Source organism: Podarcis liolepis (assembly GCF_965112155.1).
Source record: "Podarcis liolepis genome assembly, chromosome: 2".
Taxonomy (NCBI): Eukaryota; Metazoa; Chordata; class Lepidosauria; order Squamata; family Lacertidae; genus Podarcis; species Podarcis liolepis.
Window position 1 is genome coordinate 109,273,098 of NC_139555.1, and position 20,531 is coordinate 109,293,628.

The following is a 20,531-nucleotide window of genomic DNA, read 5'->3' on the forward strand; positions in this document are numbered from 1 at the left end:
CCTTCTTGGTAGTGGCACCCGCTCTGTGGAACGCTCTTCCGTCAGATATCAAGGAAATAAGCATCTATCTGACTTTTATAAGACATCTGAAGGCAGCCCTGTATGGAGAAGCTTTTAATGTTTGATGTTTCATTGGTTTTTAAAAAACCCTAGTGGCTGGGAAAACCCAGCCAGATTAGCGGGTATAAATAATGTGGTTGTAATATTAATATTATTATGCTTAATTGAATAGCAGTTCCCGGAAGCCGCGGAAGGGGAGAGATGCTCTTGGGCTCCCATCCTCCTTGCAGGCTTGGCCACCGTGAGGAGACAGTGCTGAGATTCCTGCATTGCAGGGGGTTGGACTAGATGACTCTCAGGGTCCCCTTCCATCTCTACGATTCTATGATTCTAACAGGGTGCGGGACTAGATGGGCTTGATCAAACTACAGGGCTTTTCGTGGGATGTGTGTGTGTGTGTGTGTGTGTGTGTGTGTGTGTGTGTGTGTGAGAGAGAGAGAGAGAGAGAGAGAGAGAGAGAGAGAGAGAGAAAACCTTCAGGGCGAGGTCCCTGCGTCTTTTTTGCAACGAGGTTGAATCAGCTGCAATTCCCCCCCCCCCACCTGACCCACCGCTTCCCTGCCTGCTCTTTCTCCACCCCCAACCCCAATTATGGGTATTGCGCCCCCAAGCTTGCTGCACCCTGAGGCACTTTGCACTCACCCTATTCCTTGCAGGACAAGAGCAGTGCAGGACAGCAGAGGGGGCGGGTCAGCTGTTTTGCTTAAGCCGCGCCCCCCTTTCCCAAATCAGTATGGAGCAGCAGCACCCTCCCCTCTAGCAGCTTGCACTCTCTGCCTTTAACCCTTAAAGCAAGGAGCATCTGTTCCCTATACTCGAAGCCCAGGGTCCCTCCCTTCTCTCCCCATTGGCTGGGTACTGCAAGGCTTTCCCCTTACAATTATCCCCCGGAGATATCCTGCCTCCCAGGAGGGGGCTCCCATTCCTGCCCGGCTGCCCAGGGTCGCTGCCACCATCGCCAGGATTTCGGGTGAGTGCAAAGCCAGCGACGGGGAAGGAGGGAAGGGCTTGGCAAGGGGTGGGGGGCCAGGATGAGAAGCCCCGGGACGGGGAGAAGAAGAGAAGGGAGCAAAGGGAGCTGTTTCTCTTAATGGGGCCTTGAAGGTGGAGGGGGGGGGAGGGGTTTCCGCTGTGGAAAGAGAGAAGCTTCCTTCTGCCCGGATCTGGTGCAAAGGGAGTTGCAGGGAAGGAGGCGGGAAAGGGGAGAGGGTTGGGTATTGCAGCCCAGCCTCGCCATAGTAGTAATAATAGTAATAATAATCTGATATTTATACCCCGCCCATTTTCTGGGTTTCCCCAGCCACTCTGGGCGGCTTCCAACAAAATAAGAAACACCAGAAACATCCAAACATCCAAGTCTTCCGTTTTGTAGAGGAGATGGGGAAATGGATTGCTGGATGGCAGAGGGCGAAAGAGGAAAAGATGGGGAGGAAAACAAAGGCAGGGGGGACCTAGCAGGAAGAAGGAAGGGGGGAGGCCTTCTCCAAAGAGCTCTTTGTTCCTTGCACTCCTTGCATAAAGTAGTGGGGGCGGGGCCGGACTGAGGTTGGATGAGACCCTAAGCTACTGGAGGTCATGGGGCCCTTTATATGTCCAGCTGTCCTTTGTCAACAACAAATTGTCGCTGTTTTTTGGGTTGAATATAGGCTGTATGGTAATTTATGGACCTAATAGGTATCTCAAACCATTTGCACATAACAGAGTATGTATTTTCTCAAGGTAATTGTTGAACTGAAATACAATTATGAAGTATATTAATAGTGAAATAATTATTAAGCTCTAACTTAAAATGATTTTGTTATTCATAACAAACAATATTGCAAACACATTGGCATTTGGCAATAACAAAAGTTCCTTTAGAAACACAATTTACAAAGACTCCTAATCTAGTCCTAGAAACTTGCTATAATACTAGGTGCAAATATATAATGCAAACTACTAATAATCATAAATAGCATTATTAATATGAAATTATGTGTTATAACCTGTACAATGCAATTGTAGTTAATACAATGCATTTTTTTATATCAGTATCAATATTACCATAATAGTCCACATTCTTCATTGGGACAGCAGACCTTTGTACCCTGTTACACTTAGTGAGTGTAAAAGACAGTATTTCTGGTAATATGTCACATTTATAAATAATACCAATAGTGTACACACCTGTACATTAAAATTATTTTACAGGACTAATTGTATTAATGCATCTACCCAGTACCCATTCAACTGTATAATTTTATCCTGATTCATTGTGTGCTGTGTATACAAACAGTACACAAACACGATCTAAATTACAATACTTTCCTTCTTGCCTTTGCCAAAGCAAAGTCACTGAGGATATCATCAAATGATAAACTGTTTAGCTTGTCACTTTCTATCTATATGAGGCTGAAGTAACATAATTTATCTTGAGACATTGTTGTTCCAAATTCATTCTGGAACTCTCTAGCTTTCTCCCTAATCCAGCTCATTGTTGCAATTTGGTCTCTGGTTCCTCTGCCCCTCCAAAATCCAGCTTGTACTTCTGGAAGTTTTCAGTTCGCATACTGCTTAAGCCTGCCTTGTAGAATTTTAAGCATAACCTTGCTAGCGTGTGAGATGAGCGCAATTGTGCGGTAGTTGGAGCATTCTTTGGCGCTGCCCTTCTTTGGGATTGCGTTCTAGACTGATCTTCTCCAATCCTCTGGCCACTGCTGAGTTTTCCAAACTTGCTGGCATATTGAGTGTAGCACCTTAACAGTATCATCTTGTAAGATTCCACTGGAATGTCATCACTTCCACTAGCCTTGTTATTAGCAGTGCTTTCTAAGGCCCATTTGACTTCACTTTCCAGGATGTTTGGCTCAAGGTCATCAGTCACACTACCTGGGGTGTATGGGACATCCATATCTTCCTGGCATAATTCCTCTGTGTATTCTTGCCACCTCTTCTTGATGTCTTCTGCTTCTGTTAAGTCCTTACCACTTTTGTCCTTTATTATGGTAATCTTTGCATAAAATGTTCCTTTAATATCTCCAATTTTCTTGAACAGATCTCTGGTTTTCCCATTCTATTGTTTCTCTCTATTTCTTTGCACTGCTCGTTTAAGAAGTCCCTCTTGTCTCTCCTTGCTATTCGTTGGAAGTCTGCATTCAATTTCATGTATCTTTAACTATCTCCCTCACATTTTGCTTGCCTTCTGTCTCCCGCGGTTTGCAAGGCTTCACTGGACAACCACTTTGCTTTCTTGCATTTCCTTTTCATTGAGATGGTTTTCATTGCTGCCTCCTGTATGATGTTCCGAGCCTCCATCCATAGTTCTTCAGGCACTCTGTCCACCAAATCTAAATCCTTAAACCTGTTCCTCTCTTCCACTGTGTATTCATAAGGGATTTGATTTACCGTAGATTGTATCAAGGTCCCAGGCCTCAGAGAGGTTAGGCTGGCCTCAACTAGAGCCAGGGCCTTCTCGGCTGCAGCTCCAACCTGGTGGAATGCTCTGTCACAAGAGACTAGGGCCCTGCGGGACTTGACATCTTTCCGCAGGGCCTGCAAGACAGAGTTGTTCCGCCAGGCCTTTGGTCAGGGCGCAGCCTGACTCCCTCCTCTGGCAACCTGCACAGAATTTTGTTTAATCGGTTGCCATCAATTTGATTTTAACTAATTTTTATAATGAAATATTTTTAGAATGTGTTATTATTTGATTGTTTATTTGATTGTTGTTAGCCGCCCTGAGCCCGGCTCAGCTGGGGAGGGCGGGATATAAATAAAATTTATTATTATTATTATTATTATTATTATCTTACCAGCCCAGTGGTTTTCCCTACTTTCTTCTGTTTAAGCTTGAATTTTGCTCTAAGAAGCTGATGATCTGAGCCACAGGCAACTCGAGGTCTTGTTTTTGCTGACTGTATAGAGCTTCTCCATCTTTGGCTGCAGAGAATATAATCAATCTGATTTCGATGCTGCCCATCTGGTGATGTCCATGTGTAGAGTCGTCTCTTGTGTTGTTGGAAAAGCGTGTTTGTGATGACCAGCTTGTTCTCTTGACAGAACTCTATTAGCCTTTGCCCTGCTTCGTTTTGATCTCCAAGGCCAAACTTGCCAGTTGTTCCTTTTATCTCTTGACTCCCTACTTAAGCATTCCAATCCCCTATAATGAGAAGAACATCCTTCTTTGGTGTCAGTTCTAGCAGGTGTTGTAAGTCTTCATAGAATTGGTCAATTTCAGTTTCTTCAGCACCAGTAGTTGGTGCATAAACTTGGATTACTGTGATGTTAAAAGGTCTGCCTTGGATTCGTATCGAGATCATTCTATCATTTTTGAGATTGCATCCCATTACAGCTTTCGCCACTCTTGTTGGCTATGAGGGCCACTCCATTTCTTTTACGGGTTTCTTGCCCACAGTAGTAGATGTGATGGTCACCCGAGCTGAATTCGCCCATTCCCGTCCATTTTCGTTCACTGATGCCCAGGATGTCAATATTTATTCTTGCCATCTCATTTTTGACCACCTCCAACTTACCCAGGTTCATGGTTCTTACATTCCAGGTTCCTATGCAATATTTTTCTTTACAGCATTGGACTTTCCTTTCGCTTCCAGGCATATCCGCAACTGAGCGTCCTTTTGGCTTTGGCCCAGCCGCTTCATCAGCTCTGGGTCTATTTGTACTTGCCCTCCGCTCTTCCCCAGTAGCATGTTGGATGCCTTCCGACCTGAGGGGCTCATCTTCCAGCGGCATAACTTTTATATGCCTGTTGTCTTTGTCCATGGAGTTTTCTTGGCAAGGATACTGGAGTGGCTTGCCGGTTCCTCCTCCAGGTGGATCACGTTTGGTCAAAACTCTCCACTATGACCTGTTCATCTTGTGTGCCCTACTCGGCGTAGTTCATAGCTTCTCTGAGTTCTTCAAGCCCCTTCGTCACGGCAAGGCAGTGATCCATGAAGGGGATCCTAATTAATCCTCCTAATTAAGCCTCCTAATTTAGCCAGGTCACTTCCTGCCTCCCAGGCGGGGGCTCCCATTCCCACCCCCACTGCCCAGGGTCGCTGCATCTGCCGCCACTGTCAGGATTTTGGGTGAGTGCAAAGCCAGCGGTGGGGAAGGAGGGAAGGGGCTTGGCAAGGGGTGGGGGTCCAGGATGAGAAGCCCTGGGCCCGGGAGAAGAGGAGAAGGGAGGAAAGGGAGCTGCTCTTTTTAATGGAGCCTTGAAGGTGGTGGGGGGGAGGGGTTTCTGCTGTGGAAAGAGAGAGGCTTCCTCCTGCCCGGATCTGGTGCAAAGGGAGTTGCATGGAAGGAGGTGGGAAAGGGGAGAGGGTTGGGTATTGCTGGCAAGGCTTGCAATAAAATAATAATAATACCATGCCCATTGTCTGGGTTTTCCCATACACTCTGAGCGGCTTGCAACAAAATAAAAAACAGCCAAAGCAACCAAACACTGAAGTCTTTTGTAGAAATGGCCTTCGATTTTAAAGAAATGCCCTCTTTAAGAAATCACGTGGTGTAAATATGCATGTTGTCCTCGAGGTGCAAACACACATAGCATGAGCAAGCAAGCAGTGCTCCAAAGTGCTTCTCTTGCCATCTAAGTTGTTTACTAATGGCAAAAGCTCCTGTATGTTCCATGGAATCTACTCTCAGGCTATTGTAAGCCAGAAAATCACTTATCTCTTCAGTTTACACCAATAAAACTCAGAAACAGGAGGAGTTAGGCATCTAACATTGTTTATAGCAAAACAATAGGTTACAGTTTGATCGTTCCACAAAACTACAACCCTGCCTGGTGTTCCAGGCAGTGATATTTTTATATGTAATGCTGAACAAAGCATTTGAATTTCCACCAATCGTATACAGTACAGTACATCAGAGATGTCCAAGTGGTCGACCACAATCGACAGGTAGTCTTCTGTGTTGTTTTGGGTCAGTTATTGGACCCTTGAAGGCTCCTCCCTTCTCCGCAACCACTTCTGCGCATGCTCCTGTTCTCTTTTTGCTCAGCAGTTCCTTGTTGTTTTTAAAATAATTTTTATTACATTTTCAGTTTTTTGTAACCACAATATCCATACATAAATCAAGAAGTTGAAACATCGCTCTATCCGAGCATCGACCTCCTCTCGCCCCTCATTCTGACTTTCGTACATATTTACCTTATACTTAGCATTTCTATAGCCACTTTTTTACCTTCTCTCTTATTTTTATATTTCCTCTTATTAAATGCTAATCAGTTCCTTATATTGTCATTATGAAACATTTCAACCCAAAGCTACAAACCTTTTCAGATGTTTACAATATTGTTTCATATACTCGGCCCCAGACACACTGATCAGATGCTTGGAAGCTGTGGCTGGATGGTTACGTGGGAGCCAGTTGAAGTTAAATCCTTCGAAGACAGAGGTCCTCTGGCTGGGACGGGACGATATGGGATTGAGGGGGCAACTCCCATCTCTTGCGGGGGTGCAATTAGTGCCAGCACCGTCCGTTAAGAGTTTGGGTGTAATCTTCGATACCTCCCTCTCCATGGAGGCGCAGATTGCAGCTATAACAAAGGCGGCATTTTTTCATCTCCGCCAAGCTAAGCAGTTGGCTCCTTACCTCTCTCACCCTGACCTGGCCACTGTGATCCACGTGACGGTCACCTCCAGACTGGATTATTGTAACTCGCTCTACGTGGGGCTGCCCCGGAGACTGACTCAGAAACTCCAGCGGGTGCAGAATGCCGCAGCGAGACTCCTTACGGGGTCTTCGCTGCGGGATCACATTCATCTGGTGTTATACCAGCTGCACTGGCTCCCGGTGGAGTACAGGATCAGGTTCAAGGTGCTGGTTTTAACCTTCGAAGCCCTACATGGCCTAGGACCCTCATATCTACGGGACCGCCTCTCCTGGTATGCCCCACAGAGGAACTTACGGTCCTCAAATAAAAACATCTTGAAGGTCCCAGGCCACAGAGAGGTTAGGCTGGCCTCAACTAGAGCCAGGGCTTTTTCGGCTGCGGCTCCAACCTGGTGGAACGCTCTGTCACAAGAGACAAGGGCCCTGCAGGACTTGACATCTTTCCGCAGGGCCTGCAAGACAGAGCTGTTCCACCAGGCCTTTGGTTAGGGCACAGCCTGACTCCCTCCTTTGGCAATCTTTACAATACTTTAGTTTATGGTTGCCATCAATTTTGATTTTAATTAATTCTTATGATGTTTTTATAATGTTGCACTATTTTAGTGTTGTTAGCCGCCCTGAGCCCGGCTTCGGCTGGGGAGGGTGGGATATAAATAAAATTTATTATTATTATTATTATTATTATTATTATTATTATATAATATAAATTTGCTGCAGTGTTTTTGAAACAGTTTGTCGTGCTGATTCTGGATCTTCCCCGTCAGCTTTGCTAACTCTACGTATTCCACCATCTTACTCCGCCATTCTTCCAATGTTGGAATCTCCTGCAATTCCCATTTCTGAACCAGAAGAATCCTTGCGGCCGTTGTGGCACACATAAATAGATTCACATCTTTTTTAAAAATTTCATCTCCAATTAGACCTAACAAAAATTAACTGGTTTTTTACTGAAATTGTATTTAAATATCTTTTTTATTTCATTGTAAATTGTACCCCAATATGTTTTCACCCTAGTAACACGTCCACCACATGTGGAGGAATTTCCCCTCCTTTTCCTTACATTTCCAACAGTTTTTATCCTGATTTCTATACATTTTTGCAAGTTTGGCCGGTCTCACGTACCATCAATACATCATCTTCATTTGATTTTCTTTGAGTAACATACATGCTGTGAATTTAATGGTTTTGGTCCATAATATTTTCCATTCTTCAAAATCAATATTATGTCCCAAATCCTGGGCCCATTTGATCATAACACTTTTTACCTCGTCATCCTTTGTGTGCCACTCCAATAATAGCTTGAACAATTTCGACAGTGTTTTCCTTTTACTACTCAACAATTCAGTCTCTAGTTTTTATTTGATGCTACCAAACCCAGTTCTCTTGCTATCTTCTCCGAATACATCCTGCAATTAGTGATACTGCAATCAATCAGTTAATTTTTCTCTCAGTTCTTCAAATGGCTTTACCTTTAATTTGTTATCCACTTCCATTAACAGGTCTTTGTATGTTGCCCCTTCACTTCCCATGTTTTTCTTTTTTACTGCAAAGGCTTCCAATGGAGAAAGCCACCACAGGGTTTTACGTTCAACCAGTGTTTTGTATCTATTCCAAACTTCGTATAATGATTTCCTAATGGTGTGATTTAAAAAACCTCTTACATATTTTAACCAGCAGTTCATTGTTTTAATGTTTATTGTTGCCAAAAGAATCTAAATTTTTCTTGCTTCCCCCACCTCCTTAAAAAAGTCCCTTTGGATTTTCACGTTCCTCATGTTCATCATTGCCTCATTTTATTATAATACACATGCGCAACAAGCACTGGCATTTTCTGCTGAATAAGTTCTGATGCCTACCGCGTTCTGTGACATTGTGTTAGTTGTGCATGTTGGGAACCTGTGTTACATGCAGCCATTTGCACCATGTGGCGACTCATGTTCTAGCTTTCTGCTGTATCTTTGTGATTCCCATATTAGCTGTATTTCTGCCCCAATTGGGAGGTGGCAACTTGCAAGATAGCCAGTTTCATAAAGCACAGGCTACCATAACTTCTTTATTAGAAGCATACTCAAGGATTTAAAGGGGTACACATTGTTACATTTATTGTGGCCCTTTGGGCAACTGCCACAAGGCCACTAATGCCCATACCATGCCAGCCTTAGGAAGGGAGAAGGGACAGGCAGACGGAAGGAATTCCCAAAGGTGTTTGAAAATGGGTGGAGGCTCTTGGGAAGCGGATGCCCAATAGGGGCTTCTACAGGGGCAACAGAATGTGTTGGGCAAAATCCCTGCAGGGGCTCTGAGACGCCCTTGACTTCTTCCTTCCTCCCAGGAAGCTACAACTTGCCCTGACTTCTGTGTTCCTGAAGAAGTTGAACCTGCAAACCTGGTCAGGATGGACGGAGGAAGATGGACAGTTGACCTGGTCAAGCTGTCTCCTGCATCCCTCCCTGCAACCTTTGAGCATCCCCTCCCGGGACCCTCGGAGAAATCTGGTGAGTTTCAGGGGAGAGGAGATGGGAACATGGATGGCTGGATGGTGGAGGGAGAAAGAGGAAAAGATGGAGAGGAGGCCAAAGGCAGGAAGGGCCAGGCAGGAAGGAGGGAGGGAGGGAGGGAGGGAGGGGTGAGGCCTTCTCCAAAGCAGCTCTTTGTTTTTGGAATCTCTGGTGTTATTTCCACTGCAGGATTAAGTGACGATAATGATGTTGTTCACCAATCCAGAAAAATGGGTGAAGGGGGCTATGGAAATGCTTCCTGTCATTATATTTCATATATTTAAATAGTTTATGTTACTTTTATTTTTTTAAAGACTGGGTCAGAGTGATACATTCCACCAGATTCAAAATACAGTAGATGCATGCACCTCCCCAGTTCCGTGGGCTTTCGAGACAAAGGACCTGTTATCATGATACACAGTTCATGTGGCTGGAGGCTCTGCACATAGGATTGGGCATATGAAGACCGAGGGTGGCCAGTATTATAACCAAATAGTGTAAACTTGCCATTCTTACAGACGGATTGTGTGTGAGAGTGAGTGGGATAATAATTTATAGCGCCCCTGTAATTCTGTCCCTCCATAAGCTTACATGGACCTACAGTGGTACAACCTTGGTACAAATTTCAAAATATGTGCACAAAACCAACAAAGAGACTCACCGGTTTATAGTGTCACCAGCTTTCCTAATCAAGAGTCCCCTTTGTCAGACTGCAGCCCACAAATACCTTTAGGTCATAATACCTTTATGAGCCTTTTAGGCCTGCAAAAGATGAATAAACAGAAGCACAGGAGACAGTGACTGCCAGCAACTAGGGTAGCTTGAAAAAAATTATTAGACTGATGTCTGTGCTCTGCCCTCACAGTCCTAGGCAATAATGCTTCTTAATACTAGTTTCTGGAAAGCACAGGAGGGCAGAGGGCTCTTGGGCTGAAATCTTGCTTGCTGGTTTCCCCCAGGCTTCTGCTTGGCCACTGTGAGAACAGGGTGCTGGACTAGGTGGGCCTTTTCCCAATGCAGCAGGCTCTGTTTAGGGTCTAATATATTGCAATATTTTTACACTTACATGTGGCATAAGAACATTTCAGTTTTACTTCTTACTCATAGGAGAGACTGCTGTTGGAGCCTGAGATCATTTCCTCACTTGAAAAAGAAAAAGACAGATGTGTCTTATAAGCCAGTCTTATAAGCCAGTTCCACCGTAGATATCTATTATAAAATGATGGCGATTTCTTAAGTGTGAATGGAGTGATCTGTTACGATATAGAAGCAATGCAGCTGCGAGCTGCTAGTTTGAAAACATCACATGATGTTGGGACTGTCCGTGGGAAACAGAGGGCACCGGAATTAGCTCAGAGTGTAATATGAGCTGTACAGGAAGTGTTTGTCTCTCGACTGCTGGAGTTTGAAGAGAGCAGTCATGTTTTTTTGTAACGCTGCAAAGACAGAAATAAAGGCATGTAAATACGTTTCTGTCTGTCTCTTTCCCCTGCTGGGGGGGCAACAAAGAGGGGGACGTTCTTCTCACGCTGAGAAGGATCGCCTATCGTGACCTCTGCCTGGATCTTGCTGAGGAATGCAGACAGGGAGGTCAACAGGAGTCCAAGCCGGGTGCCTGGGAGTGTTGACAGTTTCTCCTGATAAAGGCTTGATTTCCGACATGATCATGGGTTGCTCTTGCCATTATCTCTTCTTTATTCCTAAAAAATTGGAACATGGAGACAGTGGACAATGGAGTGAAAATAAGAGAAGGTGCACATGGGACTTCACATGTGTTCAGTTCCTTTTTTGTCTTTTTTAAAAGTCTAACAGGATTCTCTCTCCCCCCCCCCACTCCCAAACAGGTGAGGAAGACGATGGTCAGAATTCTACGGCGCCATCTGTGAATTCATTGGGAAGAACAAAGAAACAGTTTAAATGCAGGGAATGTGGAATGTGCTTTAGTCACTGTGGAAGAATGAGGATACACCAAGGAACTCACATGGGGGAGAAACCATTTGAATGCATGGAGTGCAGAAAGAGCTTCCATAAAAGTGGAACATTTAGAATACATCAACGAACTCACACCAGGGAGAAACCATTCAAATGTATTGAATGTGGAAAAAACTTCAGTCAAAGTGGAGACCTTAGAATACATCAACAAATTCACACAGGGGAGAAACCATTCAAATGTATTGAATGTGGAAAGAACTTCAGTGATAGTGGAAACCTAAGAATACACCAACGAACTCACACAGGGGAGAAACCATTTAAATGTATTGAATGTGGAAAGAGCTTCAGTCGTAGTGGAACACTTAGAATACATCAACGAACTCACACGGGGGAGAAACCATTTACATGTATTGAATGTGGAAAGAGCTGCAGTCAAAGTGGAAACCTTAGAATACATCAACGTACTCACACAGGGGAGAAACCATTCAAATGTATTGAATGTGGAAAGAGCTTCAGTCAAAGTGATCATCTTAGAATACATCAACGGACTCACACAGGGGAGAAACCATTTAACTGTATAGAATGTGGAAGGGGCTTCAGGCGTAGTGGTCACCTTAGAACACATCAACAAACTCACACAGGGGAGAAACCATTTAACTGTATAGAATGTGGAAGGGGCTTCACGCGTAGTGGTCACCTTAGAACACATCAACAAACTCACACAGAGAAACCATTTAGTTGCATTGAATGTGGAAAGAACTTCAGTCAAAGTGGAGACCTTAGAATGCATCAACAAACTCACACGGGGGAGAAACTATTTACATGTATTGAATGTGGAAAGAGCTTCAGTCAAATTGGAAACCTTAGAATTCATCAACGAACTCACACAGGGGAGAAACCATTTAAATGCATTGAATGTGGAAAGAGCTTCAGTCATAGTGGAGACCTTAGAATACATCAACGGACTCACACAGGGGAGAAACCATTTAAATGCATTGAATGTGGAAAGAGCTTCAGTCGTAGTGGAACACTTAGAAGACATCAACAAACTCACACAGGGGAGAAACCATTTAACTGTATAGAATGTGGAAAGGGCTTCACGCGTAGTGGTCACCTTAGAACACATCAACAAACTCACACAGAGAAACCATTTAGTTGCATTGAATGTGGAAAGAACTTCAGTCAAAGTGGAGACCTTAGAATGCATCAACAAACTCACACGTGGGAGAAACTATTTACATGTATTGAATGTGGAAAGAGCTTCAGTCAAATTGGAAACCTTAGAATTCATCAACGAACTCACACAGGGGAGAAACCATTTAAATGCATTGAATGTGGAAAGAGCTTCAGTCTTAGTGGAAACCTTAGAAGACATCAACAAACTCACACAGGGGAGAAACCATTTAACTGTATAGAATGTGGAAGGGGCTTCAGTCATAGTGGAGACCTTAGAATACATCAACGGACTCACACAGGGGAGAAACCATTTAAATGCATTGAATGTGGAAAGAGCTTCAGTCTTAGTGGAAACCTTAGAAGACATCAACAAACTCACACAGGGGAGAAACCATTTAACTGTATAGAATGTGGAAGGGGCTTCAGGCGTAGTGGTCACCTTAGAACACATCAACAAACTCACACAGAGAAACCATTTAGTTGCATTGAATGTGGAAAGAACTTCAGTCAAAGTGGAGACCTTAGAATGCATCAACAAACTCACACGGGGGAGAAACCATTTAAATGTATTGAATGTGGAAAGAGCTTCAGTCTTAGTGGAAAACTTAGAAGACATCAACGAACTCACACAGGGGAGAAACCATTTAAATGCATTGAATGTGGAAAGAGCTTCAGTCTTAGTGGAAAACTTAGAAGACATCAACGAACTCACACAGGGGAGAAACCATTTAAATGCATTGAATGTGGAAAGAGCTTCAGTCATACTGGCAATCTTAGAACACATCAACGGACTCACACAGGGGAGAAACCATTTAAATGCATTGAATGTGGAAAGAGCTTCAGTCTTAGTGGAAACCTTAGAAGACATCAACAAACTCACACGGAGAAACCATTTAGTTGCATTGAATGTGGAAAGAACTTCAGTCAAAGTGGAGACCTTAGAATGCATCAACAAACTCACATAGGGGGGAAATTGTTTAAATGTAGGGACTGTGGCAAGAACTTCAGTCAAAGTAGACACCTTAGGAAACATCAGCTAACACACACAGGGGGGAAACCACAATGTAGGGAATGTGGAAAGAGCTGCAGATGCAGTGGAGACCTTCCTTAATATTCATAAGCAAATTCACACAGATGAAATGCTATATAAATGTATGCAGTGTTCCACTCAGTTTTCACTCTTTGCTTCATATCAAGAAACTCATAAAGGCAGAAATCAATTTTAAATGCATGGAACCTGTGAGATGTTCTGTTGTTTGTATTGAAATTTGTATACACACATATATGTGTTAAATAATGAGGAGATTTCACCCCTCCCATATCCAAGAATCTGCTGATGTTCTCTGCTGATTCTCTAGAGAGGAGGGGCAGTTTCTGCTCTCTACTTATTTCACTCCAACCTCACATCAAAGAGAGAGAGACTGAGTTTTAGAGAGAGCGAGATAAGGTTGCTGCTAAGAGCAGCTGCAGACATTCAGTGCAGTTCAGCATTTTTCATTTAGACCTCATTTAGCTCTGTATATAGTTGTGTATTATAGTTGTAGATAGAATAAAGAAGATATTCTACAGAGCTGCTCTCCGAGTCGTTTATGGTCTGCTATACTCTGCTGTGCGACGACTGTCTTCTTGTTGGAGTGAATCCGGTGCTCACAACTCTAAGCTGTGAGTCCACAGCACTTTGACCTGTTCCTGTATAGAAGGTGGTGTCTGGAAGTGCTACCCAGCTCGCCTAGCCCAGTCGGGGCTGAAGTGGATGAGTCCAGTTGGTGGCTCAAGGGCGATGCTGACAAGTCACATATAGTAAATGTACAAAATAACTTGCTAGTTGTTGCTAGATAAAAAGGGGGAGAGTGTGAATCTGGAATGTTCACATATATATGTATTAAAGTAATGAAGGTCACATATACTAAAGGTACAAAAGAAGTTGGAAGTTGTTGCTAGATAAACACGTAGAGTGTCAATCTGGAATGCTCAAGGTGTGTGATGAATCTGTTGAGTTTTGACCTCTGCCCTTCACTGCCAAAATGATGGGCTGCCCTTGTCTTGTGGATCAGCATCTGTCAGGCTTCAGGGAATTGACTTCCTTCCCCCTTGGCCGTAGATAAGCAGAACAAAGGGAAAGGAGTCTTCTTACCCATTAGAAACTTTAATGATCCCAGCGAGAGAACAAAGAACCCGTCTTCTAGAAATGACAGTGCTCCCAATGAAGAGGTCCACCCCCTCACATCCCTAGTCACCCCCGTCACTTCTGCGTCTCCTAACCTGAGCCTGTACCCACTGTGCGTTCTGTCCTGCCACTTTTGCAACTCTCCTTGACCTTGGGGAAAGCGGATGGATGCTTTCCAGAGACAGTGAATCTGTTATTCCCCCCCCCCGAGTTTCTTCTCCAAGCTGTTCCCCATCCAGTACTTCCCAGCTTCTGCCTTCTGATTGACTTCCCGCTCCTTCCCTGCTCGGGTGGCGAGCCTATTTGGGCTTGCCCATGAAGGCTGATGGATCCTGATAGATTCCATCAGGCCTTGCGGGACCCTGCTCCTCCTGGCGACTCATTAGATGACCTTGTCGAGGACTGGAATAACCGGCTATTGGCAGCCATCAATGAGGTCGTCTAAGCACCCTCTGTGACCCCATCGAAACCGGGTCCCTTGGTTTACTGAAGAGCTCCAGAAAATGAAGCGGGATGTGAGACGGCTAGAGCAAGTATGGCGACGGACTCGTGACGGAGTTTCAAGAACATCTTATAGGACACTTGTGAAAGCCTATGAGATGGCTGTGAAAGCTGCTAAGAAATCTTACTTCACAGTTTCCATTGCATCTGCTAGCTCTCGCCTGGCACAACTTTTTAGAATAATTAGGTCGATAACGTCCTTAGGAGGACAACCAAATTTAGGCACAAATTCGACCCATAGTTGTGAGGCATTCGCAAGCTTTTTTGTGGAGAAAGTCCTGTTGCTCCGCCATGACTTCCCTGCCAATTTAGATACATTGACTGAACTGGAGGCCCCTCGACTGTCTTCGGGTCCAGTGTTGGACCATTTTGATCGGATACTCCCTGCTGATGTGGATAGATTCCTCCAAGCTGGTAGGCCCACCACCTGCCTCCTCGATCCGTGCCCGTCTTGGCTGATTAGGGCATGTCCAGATGTCGTGTGGACCCCCCGTTTGAAATTATCAATTTGTCCCTTGGCATGGGGGCATTCCCAAGGGAACTGAAGGAAGCAGTAGTGTGTCTGCTCTTAAAGAAAACGTTACTAGATCCTTTAAACCTATCCAATTACCGCCTAGTTTAAAATCTTCCATATCTGGGTAAGGTAATTGAGAGAGCGGTTGCTGAACAGCTTGGTAGGTTTCTGGAGGAAACATCAGCTTTAGATCCATTTCAGTCTGGGTTCCGTCCTGGTTTCGGGACCGAGACTGCTCTGGTTGCCCTAACAGATGATCTCCATAGACAATTGGATCGAGGCGGGTCAGGACTGCTGATTTTTAGATTTGTCAGCAGCCTTTGACATGGTCGATCATGATCTTCTGGACCACCGCCTTGCTGACATGGGGATAGAGGGCATAGCCCGTAAATGGCTGTGCTCTTTTATCTCTGGTCGGGGACATAGGGTGGCGCTAGAGAGGGAGGTGTCGTCACGCCACTCCTTGGTGTGTGGAGTGCCGCAGGGCACAATCCTCACCCCAATGCTTCTTAACATCTTTATGCACTCCCTTGCCCAGATTATCCGGAGCTTTGGGCTGGGCTGTCACCAATATGCTGATGACACTCAGCTCTATCTGCTGATGGATGGCCACACCGACTTGGCCCCGGACACACTGACCAGATGCTTGGAAGCTGTGGCTGGATGGTTTCATGGGAGCCAATTGACACTAAATCCTTTGAAGACAGAGGTCCTATGGCTGGGTCGGGATGGCATGGGAATGAGGGACCAACTCCCTTCTCTTGAGGGGGCCCAATTAGTGCCATTGCCTTCCGTTAAGAGTTTCCATGGAGGTGCAGGTTACAGCAACAGCCAAGGCGACATTTTTCCACCTTCGCCTCATCAAGCAGTTGGCCCCTTACCTTTCCCATCTCAATCTGGCCACAGTGATCCATGCAATGGTCACCTCCAGGCTTGACTACTGTAATTCGCTCTATGTGGGGCTGCCCTTGAAGCTGTCCCAGAGACTCCAGCGGGTGCAGAATGCTACATTGAGGCTCCTCACGGGGTCTCTGCCATGGGAGCATATTCACTCAGTGCTTTTCCAGCAGCACTGGCTCCCGGTGGAGTACAGGGTCAGATTTAAGGTGCTGCTTTTGACCTTTAAAGCCCTTCACAGCCTAGGACCCTTGTACCCACCTTGTACCTACGGGACCGCCTCTCCCGGTATGCCCCACGGAGGACCTTAAGGTCCATAAATAGCAACACCCTAGTGGTCCTGGGCCTTAAGGAAGTTAGATTAGCTTCAACCAGAGCCAGGGCCTTTTCAACACTGGCTCCGGCCTGGTGGAAAGCTCTGTCTCATAAGACCAGGGCCCTGCAGGATCTAGTTTCTTTCTGCAGGTAAGACAGAGTTGTTCTGCCTGGCCTTTGGCTTGGAGCCAGTTTGATTCCCTCCCCCTCTTTCTTTTCTCCTGTGATGAGGCTGCGTTTTAATATCTTAATGTTTCAATATTTTAATGTTGTATTTTAACCTTGTTTTTAAGTTGTAGTCATTCAACTTGTTTTTATTATTGCTTGTTAGCAACATGGAGCCCGGCCTTGGCTGGGGAGGGCAGGGTATAAATAAAAAATATTATTATTATTACTATGAACTATGTTCCTCTGCAAACCACTGTTCCAAATCTATACAGTCCTCCTGCTCCTGGGAAGATTCAGAGGGAGGCTCCCACGAATGCGCCTCAGTGCAGCTCTCCTCAGCTGGGTCCCTGGTTAGGTTTTGGTTTAGGGGAGCAAGCATGGGCCTGGCCCTTGGATGGGAGCGAGGGGAGAAGGGAAGAGAAGTAGAGGGGATGCTTCTTTTTCCACGCAAGGCTAGTTCTTGTTTCTCCCAAGGATGCGACTGTAATCAGTGAGTGTGCATTTAGCAGGAGAGCATCCCTTCGTCTTGTAGCCTAAGATGCTTCTAGAGCCATTAGAGTGAAGCGTGTGTATCACACATGTGCCGTGAGAGGAATGGGGGGGGGCGGTAAATAACTGTTGGGGTGCTTAAAAGGAGGCCGTTGTTTCATGAGGGGGGCGGGGGGGAGGAGAGCCTTAGCGATGCCGAACAGAAAGAGCCAAGCGTGATTTTAGGATACATGTGTTTGCTACTCTGACTTTGAAGATGGGCAGTGGGAGTGGCACATGCTTCTGCTAAACGCAGATCTAGGGAAGATTAAGTTAATTGCAACCTTAAACACACTTGGGTCCCATTAGAGAGGATCCTCATGAGGCCGGAGGAACATCGCCCGGCTGTGAGGCGTGAAGGCCACTCCCTGCAAGGCCTTTCCCACCTGGCCTTGGGGGCAGAGCCCAGACTCACCCAGCCCTACTATGTTAAATTTGTATTCTGTAGTTGACTTCCTTTGTAATGTTTTATTTTGAAATCTTTAAGATAATGTTTTAGTTTTCTGTTATGTTGCTTTGACAGTATACTCTATATTTCACTTTTTTCAAATTGATTTATTTATGTTTTATTGATTTAATATGCTTTAACCCGCTTTGAGGTTTTTCTTAAAAATAAAAGGGTATAGAAATTAAACAAAAAAATAAATAAATGTATAGAGCAGGGATCTCCAACATGGGGTTGCTCACATGTTGGGCAACAACTCTTATAAGCCCGTACGGCCAAGGTTGATGGGAGTTGTACTTCGAAAGCTCAGGGGTAGAAAATCTCTCATTTCTTACAACTTGTCATCATGAATAATTACAGTGGTACCTCAAGTTAAGTACTTCGTTCCAGAGGTCCGTTCTTAACCTGAAACTGTTCTTAACCTGAAGCACCACTTTAGCTAATGGGGGCTCCTGCTGCTTCTGCGCCGCTGGAGCACGATTTCTGTTCTTATCCTGAAGCAAAGTTCTTAACCGGAAGCACTATTTCTGGGTTAGCGGCGTGTGTAACCTGAAGCTTATGTAACCTGAACCGTATGTAACCTGAGGTACCACTGTATAGGTAAAACTTTTGTTGATACAGAGCTCATTTTTAGCTTTCGGGAGCAGCTGGTCACTTCTGCTTTATAAATAAACCCAAATATATTGAAACACTTTACATTAAAACCAAATTTCAGAACAGAGACAAACAATTTTTTTAAAAAAACACACACCCTTTTTTTACTTTACGAACCATTATCTTATCAGCCCAAGATTTGCTTTTCATATGTATAAAAATACTTTGTTAGCAAGGGGGTACAGAAATAATAATAAAAAGGTACAATATAAGCATTATCAGCATTTAAAAAGAAATGCTAGTGGATGTTCAAGGCATTGAGTTACAAATGAAGGCAAAGATCCAACCATTGCTAGGTGGAGCCTGGAGACATAATCCTAGAATCAACCCCTGCCCCCCCCAGCCCGCTTTTGCCTGTAAATGTACTTGATTCAAAGATCACATAAATTATAGTTTTTGTCATTAATTCTGATGGGCGGGGTGAGTTAAAAGTCACCCACCGCATGGAGATATATTTGGGTTTGAGAGGCAGGTGGTCCACTGCTGGACGGCCATCTTGACCAGAATCTTCCTCAAGGCCTTGTCTTCTTCAACCCAGGTAGGCCTTGGAATTAAGAATGCTTTGGAACTGAATTGCGACAGAAGCAAGAGGATGGGCAATGAATTCTGATTGCTTTCTTGGAAAAGAAATGTATTTGGAAGAAACTGTGCTGAAGAGATATATTTGCAAAAAGCAAAAAAAACCTCACAGCCCACTCCACAAATTATCTAGGCTGCTACCTCTTTAAAATAGTTCTTGCTTGTGAATAAAAGTTAAAAATCCTATACTTTAAAAATCCCTTGGGGAGAAGTTCTGTAGCAGAAAATGAATTGAAAAACCCAGTTCTAATGCTTTGTTATTATAATGAATTTCAACTGAGGCATCTTCTGTGCTTTTTAACAGCTGCAGAATCCCAGTCAGGTGTGCCTGGTGTCCTCTAGGGCAGGAAGGCCAGCAGCAGAGTCCATGACAGACAGAGCCATCCCCTGACTGGTTGTAAGTAAAGCCAGCTAGCAGGTGGGGAATGGCTGGGGGCAGACTGAGGTTACTGGGGCAGTGTCCCACTGATTCCACAGGGCCTAGCTTTGCCAGAGATGGGGAACATTTTGTCTGTTGACCTACCTGCCTGCTGTCTGCATTTGTAAATCATAAAAAAGCCTCCCACAAACAACAACAACCTGACCACCTCACCTAAATTCCAGTCGGTTATCAGTGACTCATTGTTCTTCTTAGCACTAGTGGGGGGGGAACACTCTTTTTGGGCCCAATATATCCTTTTAAGCCTATACAGCAGGTATGGGGCATCCACAGCCCTCCAGATGTTGATGGCGGCTGAAGTCCACCAACTTCTGGAGGGCCATAGGCTTTCCCCAACCCCTGCTCTAGAGACTTCCCTCCAAGGAACTTGGGGTTGAATTCTGCCATCTTTGGAGTTCCACCTCTTTCCTCAAGGATTCCAACCTACTGGGCCATGTGGCTCAACCTGGGATCACCATGTAGAACTCCTTATATGTGTTTTAAGAGTTGTAGTAAAGTAGGCCTGCTGGAAGCCAGAACTCTTAGGTCCCATTTATAGACCACTCAAGTCCCGAGTGCGTAAAAGCAAAAGGAGATATAAGGCACATTTCATCGTTCAGTGCTTAGCATGGAAGAGTGCAAGGTACCAGGCTCTCAGGACCCAATATACTAGGACACCAGCACCCACATATAAAATTGGGGCCACACCGGTTCAGTTCCCCCTCAAGGACGGAGGGGCCATTCTTGTCCAGCTGAGTTTGCAGGTAGAGGTCGTCCTGCTGGTCGAGGTTGTGGGCGCAGGTGATGTAGGCCGTGAAGAGCAACACGAGGAGCAGGCATTCAAGGGAGAGGCAGGGAACGGCCCACAGGATGAGGAGAAACCTCCGGTACACAAGGTGGCAAAGGTAGGAGAATAGGTGGACAGCACACATGGACTTCACAGCCAAAGGGTCCCCCATGCCCAGGTAGTGGTAGTAAACCTGTGGAACGAAAGAAACACCCGTTTCCATTGCAGACACACAAATCTTTTGAGGAAATGACACCATTTTAGACCTGCGTACACATTGGGCAACTACATATTC

The 20,531-nt window shown here is 45.0% G+C and overlaps 2 protein-coding genes across 4 annotated transcripts in view; both read left to right on the top strand.

The window, feature by feature from the left end:
- Positions 1-13,833, top strand: part of LOC310701178 (uncharacterized protein) — a 42,927-nt gene extending 29,094 nt beyond the window's left edge. The window contains exons 2-4 of one of the 3 annotated variants that reach the window (XM_083491608.1): positions 4,647-5,123; positions 8,990-9,152; positions 11,000-13,833. In XM_083491608.1, the coding sequence (XP_083347734.1) occupies positions 9,053-9,152; positions 11,000-13,374 (2,475 nt within the window). In that variant the 5' untranslated portion in view covers positions 4,647-5,123; positions 8,990-9,052 and the 3' untranslated portion in view covers positions 13,375-13,833. The remainder of the gene's footprint in view (positions 1-4,646; positions 5,124-8,989; positions 9,153-10,999) is intronic. The other 2 variants (XM_083491607.1, XM_083491609.1) reach the window with 2 other exon arrangements.
- The window catches only part of LOC310701226 (uncharacterized protein), a 98,943-nt gene that overhangs the window by 54,074 nt on the left and 24,338 nt on the right, over positions 1-20,531 (top strand). The window lies entirely within an intron of this gene.